Source organism: Pelobates fuscus, chromosome 3 (genome assembly GCF_036172605.1).
Source record: "Pelobates fuscus isolate aPelFus1 chromosome 3, aPelFus1.pri, whole genome shotgun sequence".
NCBI classification, from domain to species: Eukaryota; Metazoa; Chordata; class Amphibia; order Anura; family Pelobatidae; genus Pelobates; species Pelobates fuscus.
Window position 1 is genome coordinate 195,523,549 of NC_086319.1, and position 24,591 is coordinate 195,548,139.

The 24,591-nt window shown below is 39.4% G+C and overlaps 1 protein-coding gene across 1 annotated transcript in view; it reads right to left on the reverse strand.

Annotated features, from left to right (window-relative positions):
* Nucleotides 1-24,591, reverse strand: part of LOC134602707 (proton-coupled amino acid transporter 1-like) — a 115,350-nt gene that overhangs the window by 6,506 nt on the left and 84,253 nt on the right. The window contains exons 9-10 of the mRNA XM_063447864.1: nt 18,952-19,118; nt 18,189-18,358 (exon numbers count right to left, since the gene is read on the reverse strand). Coding sequence (XP_063303934.1) covers nt 18,189-18,358; nt 18,952-19,118 — 337 coding nt within the window. The remainder of the gene's footprint in view (nt 1-18,188; nt 18,359-18,951; nt 19,119-24,591) is intronic.

A 24,591-nucleotide genomic window follows, 5' to 3' on the forward strand; every position in this document is an offset into this window, starting at 1 on the left:
CCAGAAAAGTTAGCCTAAATGTATGGTATGCTACTGAGTACAAAGGCAGCGTGTATAGTTTCCACATGATGAAGCTTTAAGCAGCAAATGTTTACTTTATCTGTCAGACCTGCCTACTGTCTTGCATTATTCTACATGCAACTTGTTACATACTGTTTTACATAACTTAATACTAAACGGGATATACTCTGGCTACACAATCAACATGCCTGCTATAAATTCTGTCTCTATGCATGCTTTCTATATTGGAACAAACATTTGTGTTTTCCTAAACCTATACTGTACAGTTGCACCCAGTTTAAGTCAGTTTCTGGCACGTGCAAAGAAATCCTATCTTAGAACCCTGTCTACATGGGTTGTGCAACTTCTAGGCCTTAGACCGCATTAAATGGAGGACATGGTCACATGACTACGGACTGATAGGCGACTAACTCAGTCAAACGCAGCATTAACATGTTGCACCATACAGTAACACCGCTTAGCCTGATATCTTTACGACACACTTTTCTGGTGAACTCGACACGAGTCCTACATATATCGCCATAAGTGACGTGAACCTACATGGTATAACAAGTTATAAGCATACGTGTACCGCTAATGAGTACAATCTGCTCTTGTCTCAAGATCCAGTTGATATCAATCAAGAATAGCTTGACCGTCATACTGTCTACCCATACACCACAGAATAGCCGACCATAACACTCCAGCATGCAGCCAATTGGACTTTATGCTTCCTAGCATGTATTTAAGCTTGATAACTACGACTTCTATTACTGTTCACCTGTTTTAGCAACTTATTGTTTTCCAGCATGTTTATATAATATAAAATGAGGCTGATACTACTAAGAGATTTTGTAATTTGTCATGATGTTTCTCACCTGTATGACCCCTGCAAATCTCCCTCTCTTCATTCTGTACCACCATAACCACTTGCCTCAATAAAATAAAGATTGACAAAAAAAAAATAATAATAATTTGTATAGTATTCTCTAGATGTGTAGATATACTCAGTGTCACAAAACCCCGTACTCATCACAAATGGGGAAAGCTGCCATTTTGCACTGACTGAGAACCAGTCAAAGGAACTATGGAACTCTCAAACAGATGGGAGTGTTGGCACACCCAGGTCAAACTTCAAGTGAGGGTCACTTGTCCACCTCTCCATCGAGGATAAGGCGGGGTCGAGAGGCATCTCAGCTCCCAGGACATAGAGGTGCTACTCAGAGCCCCTGGAACTTAGTCGGATTAGGGAATCAACACAATTATTTGACACAATGTCACTTAGGCACATATTCTTCAATCCAGGTGTTACTTGGACAGTGGAGATATAGGGTGAGAAGCTATCCGGAGATACAGAATGTATGAGGGTGCAGTTCAAGAAAAGGGGATTCTGGGAGGAGAGATTATACTTCATGGCTCCAGGTCTGGGATCTACACTTCAGACTGTGTTTGTCCGGGTACTTGTATTGTGTTGTATGGAGGACCCCTTGGAAGGGAATCCACATTTGAACTGTATATATAGTTCTGTGTGCAATAAAAGTTTTAATTTTACCACCTACATTACGTCTCTGTTAATGTGTGGAGCAAAGGGCTATGATCACCACTGCTATACAGGCGAGAAGGTATCCAGAGAAAGGGCTAAAATCACGGACGTGTTCCAGCAGGGAAAAGGTCCCATATATCCCAAATCTAGCTGCGGCAACTTTGTCTGGAGTGCTCCAAAATCTTCTGTTGACCCAAAGTAGGTACTCAGCCAGACTACAGAAGCTATGTTACATTCAGGGTTTCTTTTTGTTTTTCTTTTAAATCACAAATAACTTAAAAAAGTGTCAGATGTGCCTTAACCGATTCTAAAGCACACTTTAAAGGAACACTATAGCCAGGGCCGGCATGTCCCTAGAGTGCGTTGGAGCCACGGCTTCAGGCGGCACTCTGACGGGGCGGCATGTTGTCATAATCTAAAACAGGATTTCCCAACCATAGCGGTGCAGAAGTACCACACGGGTTGGGAACCTGTGTGAGGGTCCATCAGGGTCACCCGATGGACATTTGCAATGAGGGGCCCGGTCGTGTGCTGCAGCGTTTAAACAGCACGACCCGGCCCCTTCCTATCCACATGGAGAGCTGTGAGGAAGTGGCAGCATATCGCTGTCACTTCCTCCCAGCTCACACAGAGCCAGCCGCGCAGGAGGAGCAGGAGGGAGCAGCATAGATGGGGCTGGATCGGCAGAGCAGGCCCCAAACTCCCACCAGCCACAGCCAGCAGAAGGTAAGAACCTGCTTGGTGGCTTAATTTTTTTTAATGTGTGTGTATATGTAGTGTGGGTATCTGTGTGTGTGTGCTTGTATGTGTGTAGTGTGTATCTGTGTGTTTGTATGTGTGTATCTGTATGTAGTGTAGGTATATGTGTGTGTGTATCTGTGTATGTATATGTGGTGTGTAGTCTGTGTATACTGTATGTGTGTATCTGTATGTATTTCTGTATCTGCAGGCATATATCTGTGTCTGTACATCTGTATATGTGTCAGTTTTCGATACATATACTGCCACACATACAGGTGCACAGACACACTGATACATATGCAGATATAAAGACACACAAACTCTGCCACACATGCAGATACATAGACAAACAGATACAATCACTGATACACATAGAGATACAGAGAGACAGATAGATACAAACACTGACACAAATGCATATACACAGACACAGTGTATAGGCAAGTGTATTGGCTGCAGTGCACACAGACACAAACTACATCCCTAGCACACCCACTTCATACCCAGCAAACCCACAGACACACACCCACATAGAGAAACTACCTTTGCAGAAGCATATATGTTTTTGTTTTTTTCCAAGCATTTCATACTTGGATCCAGGCAGCACAATATCTTGGGCCGGCCCTGACCATATAGTGTTAAGAATATAAACATATATTCCTAATGCTAATGTTATAGTGTTCAAATTCATATTTAGATTCATGAAATAGATTTTTTTTTAAAAGGAGAGGGAGAATTTTACTCACCTTCCAGAAACAAGGCTTACTTTGTGCAGTCTCGCTCTGCCTCTGGTAACGACTTCCACTGCAGACAGTTTCCTCTTCATCTTCTCATTCAATTGAATACTTCTCTTAGAAAAGCACTGGGGATGGGAAGTGTATGCACAGTGAGCGACCGCCACATACCAGAGCTGAACTCTGTTATAGCAGCAGATTGACCCTCTAGTCTACTGGATGTCATGAAAAAAAACTAGAGATGTGTTAAGCCCCTCCCCCCCAGTCGATCATAAAAAATAGAACCAGATAGAATATAGGACCCAGACAGAAAACTCACAAAATAAACTTCTACAAATCCAATTAAAACATAGGTTCAAAACCAGCACCTTGAGTAAGATGCTCAGACTTCAAGGAAGATTTGCAAGGTGCATCACATACTTGATCCATACCAGATCCTGCACAAAGGTCTGGACCTGAAGCTAGTTTACAGTGGAAGAGCACTGAAAGAGTCAAAATCAGTCCCTTAAAAGACACTCGCGACCAAACCATGATCAAGTCTTGCATGTCTAAAGAAAGGTCTCAACCTGCTTAACTGAAAAAACCCTGGAATGCAAGATCATAGTTTAATTTCCATGCAGCCAAAAAACAGCGTCCAATGGTGTAGATGGAGAAAGGTACCTTGAAGAAAAAAGGTCCTGCCACAGAGGTAGTGACCATAGTTCAGCCATGGATATCTCTACCTGAATATCATACCACATCCTACATTGATATGGAGATCTCACCAGTAGAATTAAGGCCAATTCTGGACTAATCCTTGCCATTAATCAAAATAACAAAGGAATTGTTAATGAGGAGGAATTATTTTGCGTACTCAGTACGGTAGCAGATACTGCATTTTGACTGGGAGTGTACTGGCAAACCTACTTACTGCCAACTGCCCTACAGTCCTACGTCATCTGTTGACCCATATAGGACTTAGTAGATAAATCATGTGTCCCTCAATAAGGCACACATACTCAACTTCTGGATTGTAAATAAAAAAAAACAAGAATTACTATGTTAAATTTAAAAGAACAAAGAACAGCAATTCCACATTAGCTGAATGCTGGAAAGGGACACATTGCTTCAAAAAAGAATTGCTAGGTTCTCATATACTTAACAAGTAAACTGTGTCATGCCAAGTGTGCAGATGAATATTTATATAATGCATCCATATATAAATGGTTGAAGTTTTTTTTTTTATATATATATTTTAAAATCTACAAAATAGGAGGGGAATGGAAGGAGAAAAAAAATGGGGGATATATGTCTTCTATACCTTGCCAAATAAAATTGAATTTACACACAAGAGGACAATCAAAGCAACATAACACTACCACATAGAAACGGCAATGTGGAGTTTACCAACACAAAACTACAATTGTTGGTTTCCCACCTAAAGCACGCAGTGATTTTTATTAAAATAGAAAATGTGGGACTACAAAAAAAAAAAAAACTATACTATCAATAGGATGCCTGAGTAGCCACTGACGTGTCTAAGCCACCTAATACAACTAACCAAAACAACATTTTTTTTAAAAAAATGATAAGTCATGGAGAGCAAGCAGTGTCCTAGCGTCCATTTTAAAATATCAATACAAACCAAATCACCATGTTTAGTGGAACAAGGTCTATAAACTGGTGTAGCATATAAATACATAACAAGTAAAACACAGTTGAAATATTAAGAAATAAATCAACAGATACAACAATATATTTTTTTCTTTGAGAAATGTGGTAAAACAAATAAGATAAAAACAATTGCTACAGCAGATTCTCTTACTCTAAGACACAGAGAAACCCATTTCATAACACAATATTGGATCAGAGGGATTCCAGCAGTTGTAGGGCACACACCTACGTGGTTTATGTTCTTGTACAACAGCCAAGTTTAATATGTTACCACGTATTTTTTGTTTTTCTTCTTTTATAAATCATAAAACTAAAGTTGACAAATAGTAGTTCACTATATCAGAGAGTATTAAGGTGACTAATACATACGTTCAGGGGGCAATGGCGGAGAATCTTAGACCACCACCCGCCGCATGGCTATGCGTTGGACAAATTACTGCACCCTGTATACTATGTGTATGTCAATCGTTGTTGTGAGTTACGAAATGTACTCGACCTATGCATATTATCTCTGCCAACATAAATAAAGAATTAAAAAAAAAAATATATATATATATATATATATATATATATATATATATAAAAAGCATTAGTGATCCTACCGATTTTCCAGAACGTTTCACATATTCAGGCGTATTCAATAAATCAATAGTTGAATTTCAAATGATAATTATCGTTATAATTTTTTTAAATCATTTTAGAAAGGCTGTATGGTTTCATTAAAAATATTTTGACTTTAAAAAAAAAAACAAATGCTGCAATTGTCCACGTACATTTAAAAACAGAACGTATATATACACAACCTCCTGTTTTACTGAAAGCACACGTGATTAGGAGTGTGCAATGTAAGAAGTGATAAGGGAAGAGGCAAGTAGTGAAAGCTTAGAGTGGCCAGTTCATGGAAAAGGCATCTAATTTACACATCATCTTTGACAGCCTAATAATGGGATTAACTCAAATTCTGATATTTGAAAGAGGTTAAACGTGGCAGGTCAGAGTACTTTTGAATTCTGGGAATTGCCGTCTACACTGATTGTTGCCAATTCACTTATAGATGCTTTCACATCATGCACACACTCTAGTTTTAAATAGATTTTTTTTCTTCTTTTTTCCTGGGCCTCAACAAGAAGTGAAGGACAGTTAAACACTAGCTGAACAAAAAACCATCACTGTATTACAAATAGAGGAGAGAACCCAAGAAGGACGCAGACAGGTGACACCATAATCTCTTCAAAGTCAAACTTGTCCACATAAGGCATGATAATTATTTCTATCCTTAGGTGTTGTTTTCTACAAACAGTCAGTTTTACATTGACTTGTAAATGCTGATTTGAAAAGCCTGTCTTCCTAAATATTTATAAACTCTGAGGAACATGTCAGAAACCGCAGCAAATGCTAAACATTTTTAAGGACAATATGGTTTAAAAAATATTTCAGACTGGAGTGACCTTGCACATCATTGGCAAATCACGGACATGTGCAACAGACAGACTATGTACTTTATTTTGTGTTCTATATACCAATGGTCCCGAACCCAGTCCTCATGGACCACCAACAGTACAGGTTTTGTCAATATCTCCATTTGAATAAAAAAGGGATATACATAAATCCTGAACTATTGGTGGTCCATGAGAACTGGGTTGGGCACCACAGCTGTAAACCAAGTCAGCTGGCTATAATGAGAGACCACATGGAAACATTTATGGATGAAATTAACACAAAATCACCACTCAGTGGTGGTGCTGAATTACCCTAAACTTGCCACTGTGAACTCTATACAAAAGAGGAACATGACCTGCCAAAGTTTAGCAGACAAGTGGCATCAGCTTTAGCATGTAACATCACACAACGTAGAGATAAATCTTGGTTTATACCCAAATAAATATTTTCGATCTGTTAGCTGAAAATATTAGTAAATAGAAACAATCAAGGCAACTCTGTTGTAATCAAGAAATACAAGGTGCTTTTTAAAATAAAATTAAAAAGGCAGCTCAAAGAAGTCGTGTCAACTAATTTGCGTCATAAAATCAACCTCATAAAAGATTTCTGCTAATCTTTCATTATACAGGAACTGTTCATTTAATAAAATAAATAGTAAGAACAGTAAGGTTTATTTCATATGCAACATGCATGATTTTAAAATGGATCTTACCAAGTGTCTTGGCTTTCCTTTTCATAAACTTAGACAGACTTTACATTTTTCTTTGTCGTGTGTCATCAAACAACTAGCACAACTTAAGATGTTATTTAACATTACACACCTACACACTTTCACTGTGCATCAGTAACAAACTGGCAGTTTGCTTTTGGTCTTCACCTTTAAATAACTGGCTTAAGAAAGTAAAAAAAAAAAAAAAAAAAAAAAGATTGTTTAGCATTGTGCCAAAAATGCCCATCATGCAAATTAGGATTAGCCAACAGGCAGTTTTCTATTATAACTTTCATAATACTTATCATCCAACTTGTAAACTGGCAAAACAGAATAGGAGTTCTGTAACTGTTGAAAGGTAAATTCAAGGCAAACCATTGCAGAGTGCAGGGGTAGACCCTTTGGCACTTATGGGAGATGTAGTCCCCAACACCTGGAATGCAGAAGGTTGCATACTCGACAAATACCAGAAAATATTCTGAACATTTTGAAGTAGAGATTGTAGTCTTATTAGTCCAGTGATGCAGATGTAAAAAAACAGATACCTTTTTTATTGGACTAACAGAATTTTGTAATGACAAACTTTCGGGAGAATCTGAAGTCTCAAGCATTTCTGAACATTTTAAAATGATGCTAATGTAAGGTATATACACAACATGAATATATGCTCCATATATGCTCCATTCATGTATACTTCATAAAAATACACTAATTTCCTGTCCATTTGCCCGAGCGATACGATGACCTGAAATAAAGCACAATCTTTTCATGCTCTTTCGTGTAACCTCCATTCACTGGGATGTGGGACTGAAGTATCCCATCAGGGTCAATCAGGCCAAGAGGCATTCAATTAACTAGCCTGACACTCCCAAGGGAAGCTGCTGGACCAAAGCATCAAAAAGATAAGCACACAGCATTCTGGGTTATTACTCAGACTCTACCATATCCAAGCACATAAATGCAAGCAAAGGAAAACAGACTCAAACAACAAAGCAATGTAGGTCAACTTAACAGTTTAGTTGCCAAAATGTCCATGCAACTGCATCCCACAACTAAATATAATTAAACAAGTAAAATACATATGATGCTATGATAATAGCCAATAAAAAAAATAATATGGCAAATATGAACACATTCCCCTAACACTGGCTAACCATTACAGCATAAACAAATTTGGTAATGCCCAAGTTTCAAGAGGCATGTGGGGAAGCAGATAGGACGAGAATCACCCAGAAAACAGAAATTTTTACTTACCGTAAATTCTTTTTTCTTAATATGGTGGCAGTAACGTATGGGTTTTGCTCCTCCCTGTGGACAAGACCTTTAACAAGCTATTTTAAAAAGGATCCTCCCCCTTTAGGTATAAATGCTGAGACCGCAAAACCTACCCCAGTACGTAACAAGTAAAGAAACCAGACCAAGCAAACATCCAATGCAAAAAATTATTTAATAAAGAGGGAGGGTAATAATACTGCCACCATATTAAGAAAAAAAGAATTTACGGTAAGTAAAAATTTCTGTTTTTTCTGTCATATGGTGGCAGTAACGTATGGGATATAGCAAGAATCCCTCTGGGCGGGACCTATGCCACGACGGCTTGTAACACCTTACGCCCAAAAGCAGCTTCAGAGGCAGAGAATATGTCTAGCCGGTAGTGCTTGATAAAGGTGTTGAAAGACAACCAGCATGCCGCCTTGCAAATGACTTCTGGAGATGCAAGTGCTCTTTCTGCCCATGAGGTAGCCATGGCTCGAGTAGAATGGGCCTTGATTGTAGCAGGAGACTGAAGACCTGAGGAAGAATATGCCAAATCGATAGCCTGAATAAGCCAACGAGATAAGGTACCACGGGAAGCTACCTTGCCCTTTAGGTGACCCTGAAAATTAACAAACAGGTGATCCGAAACTCTGAATTCCTTTGTTCTGTTTAAATATATACATAACGCTCTTCTGACGTCCAACTTTTGCCATCTGTGTTCTTGAAGGGATGAGGGCACACTAAAAAAAGGAAGGTAAAATAATAGGTTGATTCACATTTTTTGAAGATAAAACTTTAGGAAGAAAAGATGGTCTCGGGTAAAGAACCACCTTGTCCTCATGAAAAATGGTGAATTCATCTGAGGAGGATAGGGCGTGAAGTTCTCCCACTCTTTTGGCTGACGTGATGGCTACCAAAAACAATACCTTAGGAGATAAAAAATTTAAAGGAACTTCCTCCAAAGGTTCAAACGGGTTAGTACTAAGGGCCTGAAGGACTACGGCTAAGTCCCATGTAGGAAACACCGATCGTTTAGGAGGTCTCTTGAGGCTGATGGACCTAAAAAATCTTCTGACGAAAACATTGGCTGCCAAATCCTTAAGAAGAAGAAAATTCAAAGCTGATATTTGAACCTTGAGAGTTGAGACTCCCAGGCCAGCGTCAAAGCCTTCTTGCAAAAACTGGAGAATGTTATCTATTGATGGTTGTAATATCGGGACCCGGTGATCCCTACACCAGTGAAGAAACTTGGACCAAATTCTAAAGTATATCCTAGAAGTTGATCTTCTAGTGGCGTGGAGTAAGACTGTTATTCTCTCATCTTGCAAGCCCTTGTTTCGAAGGATCAGCCTTGCAGTAGCCAAGCCGTCAACCTGAACATTTCTAGTACTTTCAAGGGTAGGTTCCTGTTCACAATGAGATGAACTGAAATGGGAAGCTCCCAATAGTTGATAGTCATCTTCTTTAGGGCCGCAAACCAGACTCTGTTTGGCCAATAAGGGATTATTGCCAATATCCTCGCCTTGTCCGTTCGTATCTTGAGGAGGACCTTTGGGATCAGGGGCAGAGGTGGGAAGATGTAAGCCAGCTGAAAATCCCACCTTATTGATAGAGCGTCTATCCAACTGGGTTGATCCGTTCTGAATAGGGAGGCAAAGTGGTAAACCTTCTTGTTTGATTCTCTTGCCATCAAATCTACTTCTGGTACTCCGAATTTCCCAGTCAAGATTCTGAATACGTCTGGGTTTAGAGACCATTCCTTTTGGTCCCACTTCCCCCTGCTCAAATCGTCGGCTATTATATTGTCGCTGCCTCTTATGTAAACCGCCACGATGTCTTCCAGATTTCTCTGCGCCCATTCCATAACTTCTGTACAAAGACTGTAAAGCATTCTTGCTCTGGTTTCTCCCTGTCGATTGATATAAGAGACTACCGTGCAATTGTCTGACTGTATCTTGACCGCTCTTTGAAGTAACCAAGGTCTGAGGTGATGAAGAGCATACAGAACGGCCAATAATTCTTTGAAATTTGTAGATTCCTCTGCTTCCCTGGAAGACCATTTTCCTTGGAACATGGTGGAGCCTAAGTGGGCTCCCCAACCTGAGTTTGAGGCGTCTGTGGTGACTATCAGCCAGACCTTTGGTAGAAAGGATAAACCTTTTAAAAGGCACTCTGAGGTTTTCCACTAATCTAGCTGCGTTTTCACCTGAGGGGACAGTAAGAATATTTCGTCTAGATCTTCCTCCTTTTTTGACCAGGAAGTCAGGATGTTCCACTGTAAAGGTCTGACCTTTGATCTTGCCCATTTGACTGCCGGGAAGGTGGCCGTAAGAAGCCCTAACACACTCATGGCCTCTCTGAAGGAACAACTTATCATCCTTTGGAGGTTGGAAATCGTTTTTCGGATCTTTTTCCTCTTCCGTTTGGGAAGAAATATTGACATGGAGGCTGAATTGATCTCGAAACCGAGAAACTCTATTACTCTTGTTAGAACGCAAACTGATTTTTTTAGATTCAAGATCCAGCCATGGTCCTGAAGAAACTGTATAGTGACCTGCAGATCCTCGTGCAGTTGATCTTCGGTATGTGCCACTAGAAGCCAGTCGTCTAAATATGGGATAATTGAAATACCCCTTTCCCTCAAATGAGCAGTTAGAGGAGACAGGATCTTTGTAAAGATCCTTGGAGCGGACGACAGACCGAATGGCAGGGCCCTGAACTGGAAATGAACGGTGTGACTTCTTCTTCTTATTGCAAATCTTAGATATTTCCTTGAAGCGGTGGCTATCGGAACATGTAGATACGCATCCTTTAAATCTATCTTTACCATAACGTCGTCTCTTTGTAATAGAGGAAAAATTGACGCGATTGATTCCATACGGAATCTGTGATAGGGGATAAACTGATTTATCTTCTTCAAATCCAGAATGGGCCGAAACGAGTGGTCCGGTTTTGGAACCAGAACAAGTCTTGAATAGACTCCCCGAAATTCCTGTTTTTGTGGAACTCTTTCTATAACCCCTTTGTGTAGAAGCAGCCTGGTCTGATAATCTAGAGCTCGAGATTTTTTTGCGGACTGGTAAGTTGATAGTAGAAACCTTGATCTTGGTTTTTCCAGAAAAATAATCTTGTGTCCCTTTCGGATAATCTTTAGAACCCAAGGATCCTTTGTGGTCTGTTCCCACATCGGAAAAAAATATTGGAGCCGTCCTCCCACACCTCTGGCGTCAAAAACGTCTCCCTTTGTCTCTGAAGGTTCTTTTGACCTCATTACTTTGTTCAAATTTTCGGCTTTTATCCTTTCTTTGAAAAAAATGTGGTCTCTCTTGAAAGGATCTCCTACCCTTGGATTGGTAATTTCTGTACCCTGGTCTCCAGGAGAATTTTCTATCTTGAGGAAGTGCCTTCTTGGTTTCTGACATCTGTCTTATGATTTCCTCTAAGGGAGCGCCGAATAATTTAGATTTTTCCAGAGGAAGTTCACAAAGGACTGCTTTAGACGCTGTATCTGCCGACCAAGACCTCGACCATAGGGCACGTCTTGCCACAGAAGACAAACCCATGATCCTGGAGGCCAATTTCATCACTTCTACTGACATATCCAAAAGGAATTCATTCGCCAAATGCATGTTCTGAAACATGTGACTAAGATCATCAACCTGGCCAGACGATACATTTTCCTGTACTAAATTTAGCCAAACTTCATTTGCTCTGGCTACTGCTGCCCCTGCCAGTAAGGCTTTGCATTGGAAACTGGCTGTCTGATAAGCCCGCCTACACGAGGTTTCGGCTCTCTTATCCATAGGATTTTTTAATGCTGCAGTTTCCCCTATAGGGATAGTGGTTCTCTTGGCAATCTGTGCCACCTGAACATCAACTTTTGGGAGATCTTCCCACATAACGTCGCTGGCCAGCCTGAAGATATCCTTGAAGTGTCTGGAAATAAAGGCACGCTTTTCCGGGTTTTTCCATTCCCTAAATATAAAATCAACTAGGCTCTGTTGCACAGAAAAACCTCCCTTAGGATTTTCTGATCCCTGAGGTAGGATTGTCAGATTTACTTCTTTAATAAATTTACGGATTGCCTCTGAGGGAAACCCCACTGGTTCACTCGACGAGGAACCTGAATCCTCTGATTCGAAAGAAGAAGAACATTCTCCTGAAGATGATTCAGATGAAGAACTTCTTTTTCTTTTATTGATCTTTTTTTGAATGGGGGCTACTACTCTTTTAGATTCCTTAATCGTGTCCAAGGTCTGGGACAAATTCTCCTGGAACCAGGATAGGAAAGATTGCATATCCTTTTGCTGATCTCTTTCCAAAGAGTTTGCAGTACACTGACTGCATATTTTCTTCCTAGACCCGTCTGGGAGAGGAGTTGCACATTCGCTGCAAACAATATGTTTGGACTTCACCGTAGCCTTTCTAGGCGTGGGGGTTAGCTTCTCCTTATCCATCTCAGGTGGACTAGACATATCTGTAAAAATAAACGGAGGCTCTTAGAATCTAGATTCTTCTTCAGAAAGTATTTCAAAGTAAAGATTTTTTTCCATTAATCTTACCTCAAAATACCTCTGAGCCGTGTGGGGGGGCAGGTGACACGGCGTACCTCTTCTGACCTGCATCCATGCTGTCAGTGGGTACCAGCACAGCTTTTAAATTTAAATTTTCGCGTTTTTTTTGTGTATTTCTTTAAGCTTCCGTTTGCGCATGCGTCTTTGCGCACCCGGAAGCTTAGGTGGAACGCAAACACCACCAGGGCGTGCGTTCCACCGCTGTGCGCTTGCTCAGAGCGAGCTCCGCCTCCCGGAAGCATTTTGCCGGAAACCTTCTCGGCATAAATTCAACAGACCTCTGCTTACTCCGTAACGGCAAGATACCGGAGCATGGGCCACTCAGCTTACCACCCGGGCAGCTCTCGGACCGGATCCCCCAGACAACATCCCGTGTGCCTCACCAGACGACGAAAGTCCTGTCCATCCCTATCGGGACAAGAAAGAAGACTGGGGTAGGTTTTGCGGTCTCAGCATTTATACCTAAAGGGGGAGGATCCTTTTTAAAATAGCTTGTTAAAGGTCTTGTCCACAGGGAGGAGCAAAACCCATACGTTACTGCCACCATATGACAGAAAAAAAAGTCATAACATTTTGACATACAACAAAAGTGTTCCTAAAGTAGCTAATAAGGTACCATAACCATGCTACAGAAGTCAGGAACAAAACACGTGTGGTGATCTGGCACATACTGGGATATTATTGCCAGGGCAAGAATTGGAGCTACCCTGGAAAATACTTTTTACACTGCATCAGAGATTAACAAAATTAAAGAACTGAACAAATAATGGAAAATAGAAGCAACATGAGCAGAGTAAACTCTGAAAACACATTTTTTTAGTAAAATCCATACACCATATGAATATATCAAATAAATCTCACAATAGTTTTGCTGGGACTAGAGATGGGAAGGCTCTGGGCAAAAAAAAAAAAAAAAAAGATTTTATTTTGTTTTGAAAATCTGAAGGAAAAAGAAAAATTGAGCATGGAATATGTTCTTTTACAGTGATAATATGGAGTTCAAAGAATGTCTGACCCAAGGTGTATGTATATTGCTGAAGGAACCTGTCATGTACAATAATTAATGCTATCCCTATATTGCTTCTAGTTTAAAAATACATTTAAAAAATTAAATAAATAAATATTATAGTGACAAGGGAAGGAAGAGTATAATCATTAAAGGGACACTATTTTCACCAGAACAACTACAGCTTAGTGTATTTGTTCTCGTGAGTAATTGATACCGGAGAAACTGACGGAAGCCAACTACAGAGAAGTGGACACAGGTTTCTTCAGGAAGGAAGAGATTCTTTATTCGATTCACCGACCGGGGCTCAGAGGGACTAATGTCACCAAAATACAACAAGATCTGAGCCCTGATCATACAGTGTAGGTCCCTTATATAGGCATGTAGCTCCTCCCATAATCAGTTCAACCTACACATACTCTTATCTAATCAACCGAATAGAGACTAAAATCCTGTTTGACCACATGGCTTGCCCAGCACAATGGAGGAGGGGAATATGGCACATGGCAATCTTGTCCTAGTAAATTTATTTTTACTGAGATTCCATCACATAATCATTCCCTGCAGGCTTTTTGCTGTAAACACTGTTTTTTCAGAGGTATCCCTAGGTTGTTTACGTTACAGCACAGGGATAGGTAGGCACAGGTATAGGAAACTCCTCAGATGGCTGCTTGAGATGCTTCCTGGGGCATTCCGTGTCTCCACCCTCTGCATGGAGACACTGAACTTTCCTCTTAGAGATGCATTGATTTAATGCATCTCTATGAGGAGATGCTGATTGGCCAGGGCTGTGTTTGGCTTGTGCTGGCTCTGTCCCTGATCTATCTCATTGATAGTCTCAGTCAATTCAATGCTTTCGTATAGGAAAGCATTGTGATTTGCTCAGATCAACACTTCTGATGAGGTCGGCTAAGCAGAGATCAGAGGCAGAGCCAGCAGCAGACTGGAATAAAAGTAAGATTTTACTATGTTTAGTGGTGCCAAAGGGGGCTAGATGGTGTTTTAACACTATAGAGTCAGCAATACAGGTTTGTGTTTCTGACCCTGTAGTTTTCGTATAAGATAATGTACTATTTGCAGGTCTGCAGTTCTGCTACAAATGTGTCTGGTCTGCTGACTTGTGTTAGCTATAATCAAGCAAACAGCATATTAAGCAGGAACAGTGAAAACAACCACATTTTATATCCTGACATAGTTAGCCAGGAGATAGTTGTGACTGGAACAGTTTGGTCGAAGCACTAGTGGCTGTGCCACAATCAGTGTAACATAAGTCAAAAGTCCAACTAGATCTGTCTAGATTTGGCAGTGTAAGTTTCAAATGTGTTATTTGTTGAAAACCTAAAGCTGAACATTACAGATTCCTGTTAATAAACCATTCCCTAAATTACCATGATATGTGCGAGTGTGTGGATTGGGTATTGTACATATAACAGCATTCCAGCCAAACTGAAAATACAACCATCAACTCATGGGTAATGGTCAACAAAATTGAGAAGCCAAATACTTCCTTTACGGTATTTAATTTAAAACAGTGTGGATACGATATCATATTAATGATGGGTAATAAAGATTTACATATTCTTTGCAGCTACATAAGGTCTACAAAATCCAATTACCTACACTAGAGAAAAAGGCAAAGCCTAAGGCCTGGAATACTCATTCATTTTTAATGCAATTCTTTCCGCAATGATTCTAGTAGATAGAAGGGGCTGACATGTCAAATTATATCTGTTTCGCAGCTCCACTGGTGCTTATCATTCACTAAAAAGCTAGACTGGGACACTGGCAGCTAGATAGGTAAATTATAGCATGAGGTTACTGTTCACATGCATGGAAGAACATGGGATAGGCGATGAGACATTAGGAGCATCACTGCTGAACACAACCTAATGGAAGGGAGGCGTCCAGCAGGTCTTTGGTGCAGAGGTTAAAGGACAAGAACTGCATATCTATTAAACACACAGGAGTTTACAGGTGCAGTTTTGTTGATCCTCGTAGGATGTCAGATTTTCTAAAAGCTCTTAGAAAAGGTCTCTCTTAAAGAAGAGGGCTGCCATGAGCCAATAATGTGAAAATGCAACCACGGTTTGAAAATAAAAATGCAGTTGATTTGGAAATGTTAAAATAATGGTTAATGAAATAAGTGTTCAAAATACTAGATACCATTAGATTAATTTATCTAATGGAAATACGTCCTAGAAAACTGCATTCATAGCCAGATGATAAACAAATACTGAATACAATTAGCAGTATTGCATTTTTATGTATACTAATCTCTTCTTGAACATACTGCAGCATGCTTTGCTTTCTAACAAGATGGAGCTTTGGACTATGTGTAATGTGTTGAACATATTATATTTCCATAAGCTAAGGAGGTAAGGTTTTTGGATCCAATACAATTACAAATCAAACATAAAATGTTTGCTATATTTATAAAGCTGTTTGACCTAATCTGCTGAATGTGACACTTATCCTTTACCTTTTCAGCATGAAATATCTAGCTGCTGGCATAGAAACCTGTCCTTGAAAAATTACCATTGCTCTAAAGTACCCACTTTCAATAAATGGAGTAGACCTTTTAGTCTTGGTCCAGTTATTTGAGGCATATCAATTCATTATTTCAGTCTTTTTGGATTTCTGTGGGAAACAGTTCTCATTAAGCAGACAGATTGCATAGGGACGATTTGCGACACTGTGTCAAATAGCTGTGCTCATTCTAAAATGTAATGTGTAATATTGATGTGTGTGCATTCACCAGGATCACACACTGCATTTTGTAGAACTTACAGTGCTCACACAAAGAAGGAGGAACACGCTAACCATGTGTTCGTTCTGCGGAAAACACTTTGTGACTGACACTGGAAATGTGATATGACAGCCCTGAAGAACAAGATGGCTTTTAAGGCTGAATCTACATCAGTGGAAGCTGAAACATTTTCCTGTTGAACTTGTTTTACAGAACTGGATGGCAGGTAGACAGGTGTCATTTTATATATACGTTGGGTTGCATTCTCTTTGAAATCCCATTTTATTCTAAAGTTATACAACTCCAATCTTCTTAATAAGAAGTAAAAGTATTTAAAGCGCCTTTCACTTTTCAGGTTTAGCATTTCAATTAATCCTTTTTAGCTCCTCTATTTGTCTTGACTATTTATTTATTTGGGGAAATTAACTTTAGGGTTTTGTTTTTTTTATGTTCTATGTAAGAGGACATGGGGACTATCCACATGTGGAGCATGATCACATTTTGGCAGTGGGCAGAGGTTAAATGGACACTCCAGACACCAATACAACTTTTATGCATTTGATAGGTTTTGATCTTATTAATATGGTGTATTCTTTTGGATGCTCAAATCTTTATAGTTTTTGCTCAAAATAAAAAAATGTTTTGCTGAATGCTGCATCATACGCTCTCTTCCTTACCAAAGGTATGCACACAGCACTTTTAATCCACAAGCTGGAGATATTCAGAGGAGCGTTAAACAGGTAGTAATATCCTTGCTATATGTTTCTCTGAGTACCCTCTCCCTTTAACACATGTTGTTTTGTAATTCAGATCAATGATATCAGTGGCTGAGCTATGTGCATACCATAAGGAAGTATTTTTCTGGAGTGAGAGAGCCTGGCTAAAGAGGCAGGCATATGGTGGAGCAAAACATCTGTAAAACATTCATTTATTTTATGCAAAATCTATAGAGGTTTGATCATTCAAATAATACAGGATATTAATGAGGCAAAAACCTATCAAAAATGCATTAAAGCAGTAGTGGAGCCAGGACTGTCGCTTTAAGCAAAGTCACATTTCAGTGGAAAACAGCAGACTTCATGGACATAGGAGAACAAAATGGATGCATCCAAGTATTAATAGCTCCTGCACAATGAAAAAAAATATATAAATGAAGGCAAGGGGCAATAGGGGTATTGTAATCATTCAATTCTCCCAATTTAATCAAGATAGAAAGGGCATTAAAAAAAAAACCTGAAAGAAAAAGAATGAAACAAAACAAAACTTGCTGCTTTAATCATGAAATGTATATTTAGCTCTCTGCCAGTTTCTAAGTATATCCTGGGGTATTATTATAATGAACTAGCTTAGGCTTTGAGTTCATATTTTAGTATAAGCTTTTAAAAATGATTTTTGCTAAATAGTAAAATACCAACGTTAACAAATGTTTTCCAATTTTACATTTTTCTTAAAGTTTAGCTGAAAACATAAAATCATTTGAAAAGCTTATCCAAAATATTAAATGGAGGCCTTAGTGGTACTCATTTACAACATTAAAATGATCTGAGTTGCTGAGAATGGAAGCTGTAACTATTATACTGCAACTGGAGTGATATTCACTAGGCTAACTAGTGGAACATCTTGCATAATGTAACTGCGATAGGAAGTGCGAAAGTTATTTTCCACTTTAAGCATGGAGGGACCATGGCATTCTCATCAGGGTTGTTTTATGTATGATACTGGCTGGTAATAATCCATTTTCTATGCTATTGCTGCATGTAAAAGAAAAAGAGAATTCAAACTTACATGTAACACAAACTAAAAGTGTTCTTGTTACTAGATCGACAAACAACACCCAGCGATCTGAAACCTTTGAAGTGGCCACGGGAACTATGATTTCAGCAGCGACGTAGAACTGTAAAGCAAAGGTGATAAATATCCCAAAGGAGTAGAGTAACTTTACGGATTGGTAAAGCCTGCAAGAGAAATAATACTATTAACAGGAAAGGCAACACACACGAAATGAGCAACATATCACATCTATTTTCATACGGTTTGATAATGGCAGATAACATTTTGAGGTGACGTTTAGGGAAATGATGCACAATGCATATGTTTTTGTTTTGCTCAAATCTAGAGCAAGCCAAAGCACAAGAAAAATGGTGCTGGGCTGGATTAGTTCATGATTCTTTTTATCATTGTACAGCTTCAAAAACATATCAGATCAAAAGGGTATGTGCTTAGGAGTTCCACTGAGAACTCACCACGCTTTGGGAAAGCTGCCATATGTACAGTAGAATATACAGCGGAAAGCACAGTACAAATTGGTTATTTAAAAAAAAATTAAATTAAAAAAAATCCCAACCCAAATGTCCTTCAGTTAATGTTCCTACAGTGCAAGCTTTTTACACAGCACTGTGGCAATTGGTAAAATATTCCAATGAGAATATAGATTGCAATGGGTGAATACATCTCCTAATTCTATTCCTGGGTTGCACATCCAGCTGGCTAACCCCTATGTGGATACTTCTCTTGGAGAAAAACTAAATGTGAGAATCTATAAACTTACCAGCAGTTAGGCAAATTCAGAGTTATGGAGGACTGTATATCATCACCAAAGTGCAAGTAACCCAAAGTGCCCATGCTTATGTACAGAGCTGTGACGATTGCCATTCCTACATACAAAACCACAGAGAATTGATGAGGGATCTTCATCTTATTTTCCAAAGGCAGGATCTGGAAAGCAAAAATTAGAAATAGGATAATTAATCATATATAATACCCATAAAGATGAAATCAAACAGTGTAAATGGGCAAAGGGCCCTGGAAGTTAATGAAATACCGGTCTATAAAGTGGACCCATCACTGAATAGAATGGCACTGAATGAGCCTCATGCATAGATGTATGTACTCCTGAGCCATGTGCATCCTAATCACAAGCCTACAAATACTATATTAAATATGTAAGGTGTATAATGAATGAAGTAGATTCAATTCTTTAGAACTATGTATTTTCTAGCACACACGCATCTTACAAACCTTAGCATACCAGCAGTGATCAATTTGCAGATATGTAGGATGTTCATTTGATGGAATGAGGTATTTAAAGCTCAGAGCATCATGCAGGACTGGAATATAGCTAGTGATTAAATTCAGAATTGATTTAAAAAACAAAAAACAAATAAAAAACAACAACATCTTATGCACTTGTGTAGTGACTGTAGACGCAATTGAAGAAAATCACTTTACACTATTTTTCCACGCTATTATTGGCAAAACAAATCAGGTCTGAGAATTGCAGGTTCAATTGTTGTTTGGCTTACACTGCTTCATTTCAAAGAACAGTTACCAGCTACACAGATGACTACATTTTCCAAACCCATACTAATACATGACTGTCAGTTGATCTGTAGAACATTTAACGGATGCATGTAGGGCTGTTATCAATAATAGAAACCTGCTGAGTAGTTACTCAAAAGCAATCATATGTGATGGTCCTAGACAAACAAAGTTTGCAAAGCAATGTTGCAAGCTACATTAAACTCTTATGTGAACCAATAAAGTGACAAAGTGGTGCTCCTAAACCAATATACATGCAATAATATAAAGCTGCAAAAACACTCCAAGGTTATTCCCCCACAAATGTAATCTAGTAGTAAAAAAAAATCCAAAACAATATGGAGGGTGCGCTAAACGGGTTGAAAAAAATGTGTATACTTCTCACGAGGATAAATTATTGGGGTGTCTCCCTTAGAACAACATATTCATATATACATGTTAAAGAAGAAAAAATGAAATGCATAACGGTGCATCCTGAACATACCTTACAGAACATATAAAGACATATGTAGCAATGATAGATACAGATAGTGTAAATATGATATATTTACGACTACTGGTGGGGACCCAGTAAGTACTAAGGACATCGAAGACGTTTGATGCCATCCGCTGGCGTTTAGGACCGGCCCCTTAAGGACAGCATAGAACACCCGCCGTCCTTGAGGGGTTAAGCATTATTCATTTTAACCTTAGAAGTTAAGATGTGTAAGGAACCCATTAAGTTCCTCCTCTTGACCCCTCCATAGAAATAACAGGCCATCAATATACCGGTGGTATGACACAAGGCTCGCTCTCTAGTTATGGGACCCATAAATAAAAAGTTATTCCCAATAGGTCATAAAAAAAAATTGGAATAACTGAGTGAACCTCTTGCACATACCTTTACCTTCCCCCTGTAAATAGAAATTATATATTGTATGCACATGTTTACAGATAACAGAAGGCAGACACTATTAGGCTCAATGAAAGCTTTATAATACCTTTTGCCCCAAAAAGGGCAGGTGTAGGTAACACCATTCAATAAAATAAATAATGCTGAAGATTTTTCTTCTTTTCTTTTTAAGAATACATGTTTATTGGAGAATTTTCAAAGTAAACAAGTATACACTGATCAGCCACAACATTAAAACAAACTGCCTAATGTTGTGCAAGTCCCCCTCATGCTGTCAAAACAAATCTAATATGTTGAGGCATGGACTCCACAAGACCTCTGAACCTGTCCTGTGGTATCTGGCACCAATACATTAGCAGCAGATCCTTTAAATCCAGCAAGTTGTGATGTGGGTCTTCCATAGATCTGATTTGTTGTTCCAGCACATCCCATATGCTCAAGTGGATTAACCCCTTAAAACCGGAGGGCGTACTATTACGCCCTATTCCAAGCGGCTCTAAATATATATATATATATATATATATATATATATATATATATATATATATATATATATATATATATATATATATATATATATATATATATATATATATATATATATACACACATACATATACATATACATATATTTATTGTTATGTATATATGTATAATATAAAAAAACTAAATATGTAAATACGTTAAAAAATTAAATTAAAAAAAATAATTAAAATATATAGATGTGTGTTATTTCGTTCTAACTGTATTGTGATATTAATATATATGTATATATCAAAATACACGTAGAACGAAATATATATCTATATACATAAATATATATCACTATATATAGATATATAAATAAAAATATTTAAAAAAAATTATATATATATATATATACACACACACACACACACACACACACGTATATATACATATATTAATTCTACATATATATTTATGTAATATTTTTACATAATTAGGTATCTTAATTAATTCCAAGAAACCATAAAACCTGTACATGGGGGGTACGGTTTTACTCGGGAGACTTCGCTGAACACAAATATAAGTGTTTCAAAACAGTACAATGTATTACAACGATGATATCGCCAGTAAAAGTGACGTTGTTTGCATTTTTCACGCACAAACGGCACTTACACGGACGATATTATTGCTGTGATACTTTTTACTGTTTTGAAACACAAATATTTGTGTTCAGCGAAGTCTCCCGAGTACAACAGTACCCCTCATGTACAGGTTTTATGGTGTTTGCAAAAGTTACAGTGTCAAATATAAGGCTTGTGTTTCATTTTTTTCACATTAAAATTCGCCAGATTGGTTACGTTGCCTTTGAGACCCTATGGTAGCCCAAGAATGAAAATTACCCCTATGATGGCATACCATTTGCAATACTAGACAACCCAAGGTATTGCAAATGGGGTATGTGACCAAATGGCTACTAAAAAAGACTGGACATACCCCATTTGCAATACCTTGGGTTGTCTACTATTGCAAATGGTATGTCATTATGGGTGTAAATTTTATTCCTGGGCTACTTTACAGTCTCAAAGGCAACGTAACCAATCTGGCGAATTTCAATTTCAAATGTAACGTGCTATATTTGACCCTGTAACTTCCCAAAACACCATAAAACCTGTACATAGGGAAGTACTGTTTTACATGTGAAACTTTGCGGAATACAAATATGTGTATTTTATTGCAGTAAAAGCAAACAGTATTATGACATTGACAGTTGAAATTTCATGTAGAACTAAAAAAAATAACATTTCTTATTTTCTCCCATTTTTTTCATATTAAATTATGCCCTAATCATAGCAAAATATTTGATATTAAATGAAAGCCCTGTTTCCCCTGAATAAAATCATATATAATAAGGGGGGGTGCATTTAATATGAAAGAGGTGAATTATGGTTGGACAGACATGTAGCGCAAATGCCAGGTTTTGTTTACGTTTTGTTTTGTTTACAACGTGTACATTTGGCACAGTCCTTAAGGGGTTAAAGAGGCCACTGCCATCAGGAAACACCATAGAGGGGTGTACATGGTTTTCAACAATCTCTAATTAGATGGTACGTCACAGGGAAAGTATCCCTTTAAGGTTTGAAAGACTTTCAAGCATATAAAATATGACACAATAAAAACAAATTTAAAGAGGCCCTTTGAGACACATAACAATAGAGTACTGTAGTAGTTCTGGAGCCAGGAATTCCCTGGCTCTGTCCCACAGTAAGTGGTTTCAAACGGTTTGACATTTACCCCTGGGAGCCTGCAGTCCTGCTCCCTCTTTAGATATCACAAATGCAGAAATCCCTACCACAGCATCAATTCTGTCTTAAAAGGGATGAAATGAATACACCTAACGTGGAAAAGGAATACCTGGCTTTAAGACAGTGGCGAACTAAGGGGGGCGCATACTACTGGGGGTGGGGGAGGCGGACCACCCCAGGTGCCACTCACTAGGGGGGTGCCCAAGGCAGACTGTGTCGGGTCCTGGGTCACTGACCGAGGACCCGACACCAGGAGGGGGCCCGGCGGCTTGCTCGATATGCCACCGGGTGAGATGCCCCTCCTGCGCCCATCGCATACACTGGTCTGCCGCTCCACAGTGAGCAGAGCTGCAGACCATGTGTCTCGCGAGATCTGATCAATCAGAGGGTTGCTGCGGGTTACCATGGCAGCTCTCTGACTGTGTCTCGCGAGATTTATGGTCTGCAGCACTGGATATTATGGCCACCGGACCACCAAAGAATTAAGGTATTTAGTCTCTCATTGTGGTGTAATCTCGGTAAAAATAAATTTAGTAGGCCGAGATTACCACGTGGCATGTGTACGTGCATATGCTGACGTATCGGTCGGTTGGTTGCACGTGGCAAAGATCCGATCAGTAGTGTACGGAGCATGTGCAAGAATACAGGATTGTAATATTCCCCTCCTCCATTGTGCTGGACAAGCCATACGGTCAAGCAGGAAGTTAATTCTTTTTTGTATTGGTTGGTTAAGAGGATGTGCGGGTGGAGCTTAATATGGGAGGAGTTATGTGCCTATATAAGGAGCCTGCACTATTGTCCGGGGCTCAGAACTTGTTGTATTTTGGTGACATTAGTCCCTCTGAGTCCTGATCGGTGAACCGAATAAAGAATCTCTTCCTTCCTGAAGAAACCTGTGTCCATCTCTCTGTGCTTGGCTTCCGTCAGTTTCTCCGGTATCATTTGGTGCATTGGCCGGGAAGCTCATCGTTCAACGGTAGCTGAGAAGCAGAGGCGTGAGACGGTCTATCTTTGCCCACGTTCTCTACGGCTGCACCCCTGAACTTCTGCGTGGACCTCCCTTCGTCTCGGCGCCACTGGTCTGTTGTCCAGGAGATCATCGGCCTCTACGTAGTAAGTGCTGGGGTGTCCCCGTCAATGAGTGTGAACTCAGGTTCAGGAACGAGGAGGTAAGACGACCGCTGTTTTAGACGGTGGACCCACTAGGGGTATACCGATTGTGCGGTAGGCCCATAAGGGGTTATTTGTGTACGGAATCTGCCCCCTCTGTCGGAGGGAAGGAGCGAAGGCGCACCGCTCAACTGAACGCTCTTTAGTAAGACCGTTTAATTTGGTTTGGAGTCAGGCAGGATTCTGTGTAAATAGCCCTAGCCGGACACCGGTGTCTTGTCTAGACTAGCGTTCTAGGGTGTACAATTTGTTCGCTAGGTCGGAGGGACCGGGAGACTAAGCGGCGTCTGTGTAAATTCGGTCCGCTAGCTCTCAACCTATCTTGGCTAAGTGGGAAGGCGTGTAAATTTGGAACCCACTAGACTTTTGATAGAGTAGATAGACTAAAAGGGTTCTGTTGTAAATTCCGCCCTCTAGTTCGCTATATGTGGTGCTTGGGCAGTGTGGCCAACCAAAACTGATGTAGATAGTTTTAGGTAGTCCATCAAGGTACTGGCCAATAGATTAGTTGGGATTGTATATGTGTTAAAGATTGTTT